The 10,402-nt window shown below is 28.2% G+C and overlaps 1 protein-coding gene across 1 annotated transcript in view; it reads right to left on the bottom strand.

Moving 5' to 3' along the window:
• The window catches only part of LOC107451795 (golgi glycoprotein 1), a 46,636-nt gene extending 36,324 nt beyond the window's left edge, over positions 1–10,312 (bottom strand). Inside the window, exons 1-6 of the mRNA XM_016068011.3 lie at positions 10,003–10,312; positions 8,625–8,663; positions 7,487–7,573; positions 7,002–7,217; positions 4,606–4,851; positions 2,724–2,904 (exon numbers count right to left, since the gene is read on the bottom strand). Of these exons, the coding sequence (XP_015923497.1) occupies positions 2,724–2,904; positions 4,606–4,851; positions 7,002–7,217; positions 7,487–7,573; positions 8,625–8,663; positions 10,003–10,287 (1,054 nt within the window). The 5' untranslated portion in view covers positions 10,288–10,312. The remainder of the gene's footprint in view (positions 1–2,723; positions 2,905–4,605; positions 4,852–7,001; positions 7,218–7,486; positions 7,574–8,624; positions 8,664–10,002) is intronic.
• Between the last annotated feature and the right edge of the window lie 90 nt (positions 10,313–10,402).

The following is a 10,402-nucleotide window of genomic DNA, read 5'->3' as shown; positions in this document are numbered from 1 at the left end:
CCAAAAATGCGAAAACGAACATGTGATATAACGATATAAGGTCTCAAAAGTGATTCTGATTCTACCGCTCATCAGTCAAGGCCGTCTCAACATAACGAAACAATATCGTCTTCCACAGCGCGAGTTGGCATCGGAACGTAAGAGAAAGTCCTTGCGTGTATCGCTATATCGTTATATCGTCTTCTTCACTCGACGGCTTAAATCACATTTCTGATGTATCGCTTGGAATGAAAGTTGCTGTATCGGTTTGCCGATATAGGCGTTAAATCGATATGTCGCGATATATCGATTTATAGCCCAGTCCTAATCACATCATTTTAAAAAACATTTCTTTAATGGTCAAAGGACCTTTATGGACTTTCTCATGAGTTCTTTGTTTTTTCGATGGTCTTTTATTAACATGACTGATCTGTAGATTGCGCTTTGCAGACTTTTGATCATCAGTGTTGATAGGACAAGAAAGTTCATTTCTCACACAATTTTTAAAGGCCTTAGATTAAGAATCGCGATGTTGAATTTCAAAATCGCGTGAATAAGAATCGCAATGCTTGATTTTAAAATCACGTGAAAAAGAATCGCGATGCCGGATTTTAAAATCGCATGAAAAAGAATCGCGATGCCGGATTTTAAAATCGCGTGAATAAGGCGATATCGGATTTTAAAATCGCGATGTTGGATTTTAAAATAGGGTGAATAAGAATCGCGATGTTGGATTTTAAAATAGGGTGAGTAAGAATCGCGATGTTGGATTTTAAAATCGCTTGAATAAGAATCGCGATGTTGGATTTTAAAATCGCGTGAATAAGAACCACAATGTTTGATTTTAAAATAGCGTGAATAAGAATCACGATATTGAATTTTAAAATCACGTGAAGAAGAATCACGATATTGAATTTTAAAAGCACGAAAATGCAAATCGCGGTATTGAATTTTTAAATTGCGTAAATAAGAATCACGGTGCGTAATTTTTAGAGTCCGTGAGTACTTATCGCAACAAGTAATGTTTAAACCGCGTATAAATACGAAAATCGATGTTTGATATTACAACCGCGTGATAATGAATCGCAATATTGAAATTTAAAAATATATATGAATACGAATCGCGACATTGGATTTTAAACTAGTGGGAATATGAATTGCGATGTTGGGTTTTAAAAACGTTTAAATACAAATCGTGATATTGGGTTTTAAAAACGCTTAAATACAAATCGCGATATTGAATTTTTAAATTGTGTGAATGGGAATTGCGAGTAATGATTTTTAAATCGTGTAAAAACGAATCTCAACAAGTAACTTTTAAATCAGTTAAATACGAAAATCGATGATTTACATAAAAATCATCTAAATAAGAATCGCAATTTTAGCAGATTCTGGCCCAGTTCCTAATATTTAAAATTCTGTAAATCAGCCAATAAAAAGAAATCAAATATCAGCGGCCGAAACGAAACTGCTTAGTACTTATTTTCTTTTTTCCAATCTATAGCGGAAGTCGCGGTTGTCAAGGCTACGGCGTACATGCCGAAATTCTACCCATTTTCTTCTGAAGATCATTTTTTCAGGAGGCTACTGCAGGGGGGAAGTTCGTCACAAGTCCGACTATATCGTTCGTTCGACTCCCCAAAAGTGTTTGGAACATGGTCGGAAATTTTAAAAACTCTTTCATCCCTGAAAAGATAAGAGAGTAGTGTAGTAGATGACGGTATTGTTTTACCAAGGTCAACCACTTTTACCCCAGCCAGCAGATTGACATATGAAGAAAGGTTTATTGGGGGCTTCAATACTTTCGCTCTGCGGAAGAAAAAATTTTCAACAAAATATCATTTACTGCATAAAAAAATTTTCGCGTGGAAATTTATGAAAAAAGAGCAGAAGATATAGAAAAATCTGAAAAAAGCGGAAATCAGCGGATCCGCGGAAGAATCACATCCCTGAACACAGGTAATTAAAAATTTTAAGTATGAAAAAGCAGATTTGGTGTTACCATAAAATTTCAAATGCTGAAAAAAAAAACTTAAAAATTATCAAAATTAAACAAATTATGGAAGGATTATACCATGGTAAATAATTCATTTGCATTCATGATAAATAAATCATTCATTTATATTTTGAAAATATCCCTTCAAAAAATTTTCAGATTTGAAACTTTATGGCTTTACCTAAACTACTATATTTATCTGAATTCCCTTTTTTCCTAACTTTAAATTTTAAAATACCAACAGCGGTGGAACAGAATTCCTCATGAAAAGCTTCTTCTATGATATTGCACATCCTCTTAAGAATTCATTTGCACTAATGATTGAAGCAATTAATGAATTGTAAGAAGATTATGAGCTAAATAGAAAATTTGTTTATTTTCAAAAATAATTTACATTCAATTATAATAATCGTTATTCTGCAGCTTTTCATAATTTTTAGCATCAAAAGAAATAAACTTTGTCTGGCAACTTTGAGTTTTTTAAGAGTTTGCCAAATAGTGAGAATCCAGAGAAAAGTCAGTTATGTATAATACATTTCTTTTAAAGCTTATTTATGTTTTTAATATTCATATCACGAATATTAACATTCATATTACAATCTTTAAGTTAATATTTATTCATTACTTACACAGTACATTTAGAAATAGTAACAAAAATATATGAAGTGTAAAAATGGCACGAGTAAACTAGTTAATCTTTAAAATATAATGATTATTATTTCTTTCATTCAAAAATATTAAAACTTACCTTTATGCAATGCATTTTCTAAGCACAACAAAATTTGTGCCAATCGAATTTCTCGCCGATCAGATGTGTCATCTCTACAATGATAGATTTTTATATTTTCCCGGCAAGCTTTAGCAAGACCTCTGCTGATTTTATAGTCATGAACTACAAGTTTTTCTCTTTGAAACAGTTTTTCTCGACACTGAAAGAAAAATCAAAGAGTTATACAAAAGATAAAGAATATAATAATTAGACTAAATAACTAAGACAGAACATTTGAAAAAAATCAGTTTTAACGTAAACGATACCATTATCACTTTATAAATTCCCACTGGATAATCAAGTTCAATTATTTTAAATAATGAATAACAAAACTTCAAACTAAAAATAGAAATTAATTCATAACAATCCATGTTTAATCATTCAGTCATGGTTTCCAATCTTGATCAAAGTAATTACTAATTATAATAATTATTACAGTTAATATTAGTAATTACTTATATTACTAATTATTTATCAATATGCATAGTGAACATTAAGTTATCTTCAGCTGATCGCTTGAAGTTATACATTAAGAAATTATCTTGTCTTTTTATTTCATATGATTCATGCTATTATCGAATTTCAATAGAAAAAGAAATTCTATGCATGTTTTCTACTAAGAACCTAGCTTTTATAGTAAAATTAAGCAACCCAAACTGACATTCAATAACTTATAACTTCACATCCTCAGGGGTGATTGTGAGCTCAACTCAAAAATCCTGAAAGTTTCTCCAATAAAATCATTAATTACGTATTGCAAAAAATTTACGTCTTTATAAATTTAAATCATTGATATTTTCATAACATGAAATTCTAAATAAATTATATGCAGCATAATTTAAATTAATAATTATGCATAAGTTTACTTTTATCTCTAATCACATTTATTATTTAGAAAAAATATTTACAAATTAAAGAGATGCCAAGTATAAATTAGAGTTCTAATATTTCTAAAAAAAACATATTAATTTTTTTAAACACATAAATGCGATCAATAATTTCTTGAAACTTTTGGACCTCGGATTTCCGGAAACTTTTGGATCGCGTTTACCGAAAAATCCAGAAATCCAGATTTTTTTCGAAGCACAATTCTCTCTGCATCCTAAATTTCTATTTTTGATTCTGACTTTCCGGACAAAATATCACAATTTCCTTTCTTAAATGGATATTAGATTTAGTAGTTTAATAAACACAAAAAATTTTTAAATGTAGTTCAACTTCGCCTAACAAAGACACCCTAAATAGAAAAGGGCTCCACCATAGAACTTAAGGTAAAAAATATTATATTAAACAGTTTTAATAATCAATAATGCTGACACTTTTCAGTCTATTACCGATTGGGGTTATATATACAAAGTGCTCCAATTTACTTTGGTAAAAAAAAAATTTAAAAATTAAAAAAACTTAAGATATCCCAAAGAACGAAATATGTGGTTTAGCTGTATTTTGTCAAAGAAAACTAGAAATATTTTTATTCACACTGCGTTTCAAAATTAATTTACAAACCTTGCCAGGAGATACATTAGTAACTGGAAAATGCATTAAGCACTATTCTTTGTTCCAGGTTAAAACATTCCTACAAAAATATTTGCACACACGTTTTGTATTGCAACATTGTTTTTTATTTGTTCAGATAGTAGTGCCATTTGTAGAACTTTGTTACCAATTTTAAAACTTGGTAAAAATAAAAAATTGTTTCTCTAAGTAGAATACAGCAATCTTTGCATTTCTATCCGTAACCGTTTTTCTCTTAATGATTTTTCAAAACATTAGACATTTATGCAAGTTACAATTTCTACATACAAGTTTTTACAAATAACTGAAGCAGTTATAGATTTAAAAAAGAAGTGTAAATTTTTACCTCTTGACTCATATCTCTTTCCATTTTGTGTCTCATAAGACATCGATACACTTTTCCTTCTCCAGCTTCCACTTTTTCACAGAACCTTTCTCGATCATCCCGGCATGCAAAGAATAACGGCCGATCTAAGTGGAAGTCATCTCCTTGGAGTTCAGCTATGCGGAGAATTTCATGCTTACAGAGAGGTGACAGTTTATCTGACTGTTTAGATAAACATTCTATTGTCTCTCCTTGAGAATGAGGATCCTAGCAAGGAAAAAAGTTGCATGAATTTAAGAATTCACAAATATTTATAACGTTTTATCTTGAGATCAAAGGGGAAGGTAAAACAGATGGAATTAAATATACATAGATATTGATTAGTTATATCACGTGACAAAAAATTATTTGATTCAAATCCTCCTCAAAGACTGACTAAGGCTCTCTTTTAAAGGGATTTCCAAACAGCCCTCTAGCTGAGAATGGTCCCCCAGTTCTTAAACTTTAAGATCTCAAAATCTTTATCAACTGCATGCATCCATCAAATGTCTTCTTTAATATCTCAGTGGCTTTGCAAAAACACTTTTTACAGGGTTTAAACCATCCATTCTGAAAATGCGCAGCCCGATTTAATAAATTGATTTTGATAAATTTTATAATGTCTGAGTAGGGTAACCTAGGGTAATTCCTGATCAAACGCAAAAATCTTTTTTATGAAAAACCTATTTTCACCATATTTATACTAGGCTAATTTATAAACGTAAAAATTATTCTAACGAAGTACATGCATAAAATTAAGATAGAAGCAAGGTAAGACAAACCAGAAATGGTGCAAATCAGAATACAGTCTTGCATACAGTTAAAAACAAATTTTGTGATGACAGTTAAAATATATTTTACAGTTGTTCCACTTAATAAATATGAACTGCTATTTAAGAAAAGACAATTAGCTATTTATAAGCTATTTTATATACTATTTATAAAAAGAAATGACAATGATCAGGAATTACCCCAGTGATCAATAATTAGCCCATCTGTAGGGGGCAACATTTGATATAGTTTCCTATAATCAATAACTGAAGAGGAGGATGTGAAACAATTAGGAGGATGTTAAACAAGGATGTTTACAGTAGATGTGAAACAATTAAACAAAAGCTTACACTACTTTTATATCAAAGAAAAAGAAAGTAACTCAAAATATTTATTATTAAGAGAAGGAGGGGGATCTTTGCAGAAATGTGCACATTTTGAAACCCATCTTAGAAATGGAAAATACAGAAAGACGTTTAAAAGACACTTATTTTGTTAGATTAAACAAAAAATTATTATTAAGTTAATGTAGTTATACTTTAGTAAAGTGCACAAGCATTCTTGTCCACGCCTCAAATTTTAAAAAAAATAATTTTTTTTAAATAAAACTTAGGTGATTATTATTTACCCCAGAAACAGAGTGATTGTGAATTACCCCCTAATTAGTATTTACAAATTTCTGCATTGTAGTCTCATCTCAGATTCATTTTCTTTACCCTTCCTAGAATACATAAAATTTTCCAATCAAATTCCCCCAGATAGGACTCAAATGAACTTGACACAATGTCCATATTTCAGAGCCTTATAAGAGCTATTTAGGAAAATGAAAATAATAGGCTTTAATAAGGCTTTTGTGCAACAAACTCCTCAAGTTAAAAAACGAGAAAAAGAAAAATAATGAATCTTTTAGCACACAAGCTACTTTAACAGACATTGGAAGTTTTTTTCTTGTGCATGAAATTTAGAGCGCTTTGTGACTGTGCATTTTAATTTCATCCCCTCAAAAATTGGACTCTTGCAACACCTATGGTTTAAATTATCTTGGAACCATGGAATGATAGTGACAAAGTTAATAAATAAAATTTAAATATTGCATATAAATATTAATACATATATACAAAACTTGGAAAAAACACTAACCATAGAAACCTCAATTTAATTATAAAACAAATAACTTTATTTTACAAAACTTAATAAATAAATGATTATCTACTAATCTCCCTTGACAAAATCATACTCAATCCTTTATCAATCTATGGATTAAAATTTCATTTGCTTAGTTTATGTATTTTAAAAAGCGCATTATTTAAACTTTTCAAAAACTGATGCATATTATTTAAACTTTTAAGCTTTTTCAAAATCCTCATTAAAAAATGATTTGCAACTTTAAAAAAAAATTGCAAAATTTAAAAAAAGGTGAATATTATGGATATGGGGAAGAGTCTGATGCATATTATTAAGAAAATTCAAATTGCGATTAAGAGAATTGCAAAATAAAATAATTAAAATTATATACTAAATTCCAAAATAACATTAACCCTACATTAAACATAAAAAAACAATTTTAAAAAAATGAAATAGTAAGTAAATTATACCGATTCAATTACCTCAGAATCCATTTCAAGACGACCACACTGAAATTTTTCAATATCAGACTGACACTCATCTGTAAATTTGTATATCAAACGATAATCACTAAAAACAATTGCTTCCATCTTCTTTAAAAATGCTCGACATTCTGCTTCTGTAGCATTTTCAGCAGCATTCATTAGACAAGATAACAAATGACCTTTGACATTCTCCAACGGTACACACTCCTTTTGCTAAAATTAAAATTTAGACATTCTGGTAAACATAGAATTTAACTATTAAGCTTATATTATTATACTAGAGTCATTAAAATTCAATATTTCTAATTTTCCCTAGAATCTTAATTGGTTTTCCAAAAGAATTGTCTCTTTATCATAGAAAAGAAATAAATTACTTCGTAGAATTATATTTAAAAAAGGGAAGCAAAAGTAAAAACATCTAACACAATATTATTTGGAAATATTACATACTTCAAAATAAAATTTAGAAAAACATTTCTTACACTTTCGATAAACTTCTTGCACATATGTTTCGCTGTAGTAACAAATCTAGTATCTAAAGTTAGATTCCGTTTAAAAGTCCAAATCAGCTATAAAAAAAAGACAAATAAATATACATATAAATACAAAAAAAAAGGTGTAAAACTAAAACTCATACATAAACGAACTTTTAATTAATTTAATTCACTGTTTTCGTATTTTAAAAAAAAAAAAATTCTTTAAAATTTTTTTTGCAATAAAGTATAAACACAAAATTCCATTAAAACATTTAAATACTTTTCAGCTATTTGTAACTAACTACTATACTCTTATCTCTAGGAGAAATTAATTATAAACTATACTTACTAAAAATAAAACATTACTAAATTTTTAAATTTAAAAAGAATATTTACTGAAAATATGCTAGAAATTCAGCGAATTTCTAAATGCAACCTTAAATATGAGCACTTAAACTTAATAGCACTGCCTTATGATAATTGTTTTTTTTTTCTTACTACTTTTTTTAGTGTTACTAGCCGAAGTGGCCGAAGCTTGGCAATGATTTTTAATGCAAGTATCAAAACAATACAGCATTTTCATTTTGCAATAATAATATCTGAAAACCAATAGTAATTAAATCTATAGGCTGAATTGGGATTTTTTTTTCTTCTGAAAAATGCTTAGACTTTAAATTTTGAAGTTGTCAATCCTATCCCAAGGGATGAGTGGCATTATTAAACACATATCTTTTAAAAATGATTCACTTATGAAGTTTTTCATGAAGAATTAAAACATCTAAGAACCTACAGGAATTAAATCTTTAGGTCAAATTGGTAAATTTTTTTCCTGATATAATCCAAATTAGCAATAAAAAATACTGTGACTTCAAATCTAAAAAGTTATCAGCCGTATACCAAGGGATGAGTTTATCATTTAAAAATGATTCATGCATGAATTTCTCCCTATGCCTATTTCCTGAGATATTTGACAATTTCTATACTTTTTGGACATCTCGAATAAAATATTAAAGAACAAATGTTTGGCAAAGAAACTTAATCTTTTTTTAAAATGGGTTTTGATACTCAAAGAGTTTATTACATAATACAATTTCTTTTTTTAAGTATGAAAATTACAAATAAAAAAGAATAAAAACAAACTTACATGATGACATTGAGATGATAAATCTGCATCTTCTCTCCGCTAAAAATAAAACAATCATAATAGTAAAAAAAAACTTACATTCTTGTTAAAAATACATAAATAGTAGACTACAAAAATATATTGTATTATAACTTTTAATAATTACATTTGTTATCTATTTGTTTTTGGGGGAAAAGTCAGCACAATTTTAACACAAGTAGTTAATGAACAATGAAAAAATAAAACTATGATAGACTAAAAATAAATGCGAAATTTAACTCATTGATTATAAATTTACAAAATTAAATCTAATATCAGAATTAATCTCATAAATAATGTCTAATCATTCATTATTAACATGGTTGGTTTCCCGGTGTAAGCAGTAAATTTACCCAACTGGGAATGAGACAAGTAATCTTCGCTTTATAAAAACAAAACAATGCAATCACATACAAAACCAATTTTTTTCATATTAAATGTTTATAAGCACAGATTAAATGTTTAGTGTTTTAAAACAATAAGAATCCTTCGTATAAAATGAAAAAAAAAATAAACTTAATTTTGCTTATAAAAATTTTTAAGGAAATCTATTTTATTTTTTTAACAATTAATTATTTTATTTTCATACTCATTAAATAATAGAACATGAAGAGCTTCTTATGAAACTTTCAACACCTTATGAACACAAATTTAAACTGACATCAGTAGACATATACTAACTTATGCAATTAGAGATAGGTAATAATAATAATGAATTTGATCTAAATGGTTTTCACTTTTTCCAAATGCTATTGTGAAGAAAACTGAAATTTGCCAATTAAAATAATGAATTAAACTTTTAACACTTTATGAACACAAATCTAAACTGACATCAGTAGACATAGTCAAACTTATGCAATTAGAGAAGGGTAATAGAAAAAATGAATTTAATCTACATGGTTTTCACTTTTTCTTAATGCCATCGTGAAGAAAATTTAAATTTATCAATAAATTAAAATTATGAATAAATATTTCTTCAGAACCCATTATGATTTAAAGAATGGCAACTTTCACTCACTGCACTCTCTTATTAAATTCAAATAAAGTTTAACATTTACTCATACAAATGATATAAGTATGCCGCAAAAATATTAATATCAAATTAATAAAATCAATTTAATAAAAATACATTAACTTCATTCAATAAAAAAGCTCTCATAAATTACTGAATGACAACAGGGTTATAGACAAAATGTTATATGCAATAAACAATGTGCAAATTAAGTACACTGTCATATTTTTCATTGTTTACATTGTCAAACGATTGACACTTCAAAGCATAATATGCCTGCATTTACGAACACGTTAGAGAACTTAACTTCAAGATAGTAGTTTTTATACTAGCTATATCATAGCGTACCTTATCATTTTGTAAACAATCTAACACTGCAAAATTGTTGTTTAAAATACTAGCTGGACATATGTGCCGGATATCATCGGCACATTCAGGGGTATCTGATAACTTCACTCTTGGAGATGAAGTAGTCATTTTCGGGCGTAATTTAGAAGCAATAATATTATTGTCTAATTTCCTAGCTTCGTATGAAAAATCCGTAGAGAACACGGGGTATATAATAGCTAAAATTAATAACAGTTTCATAGTGATCTCTGTTTTCATAAAATTAACAACACGAACATAATCCATCCTTTTAATTTAGTAGAGAAGAGTTGAGTTGAGATGTCGCAGTTTCTCAGCTTGTTTGTTGTTTTGCTTATTTTTACTTTAAAGTATGGTTTTTTAAATTTAGGAAATAAAATCG

Source organism: Parasteatoda tepidariorum, chromosome 6 (assembly GCF_043381705.1).
Source record: "Parasteatoda tepidariorum isolate YZ-2023 chromosome 6, CAS_Ptep_4.0, whole genome shotgun sequence".
NCBI classification, from domain to species: Eukaryota; Metazoa; Arthropoda; class Arachnida; order Araneae; family Theridiidae; genus Parasteatoda; species Parasteatoda tepidariorum.
Note: the sequence above shows the minus strand (reverse complement) of the source record. Positions and strands in the feature narration are given on the sequence as shown.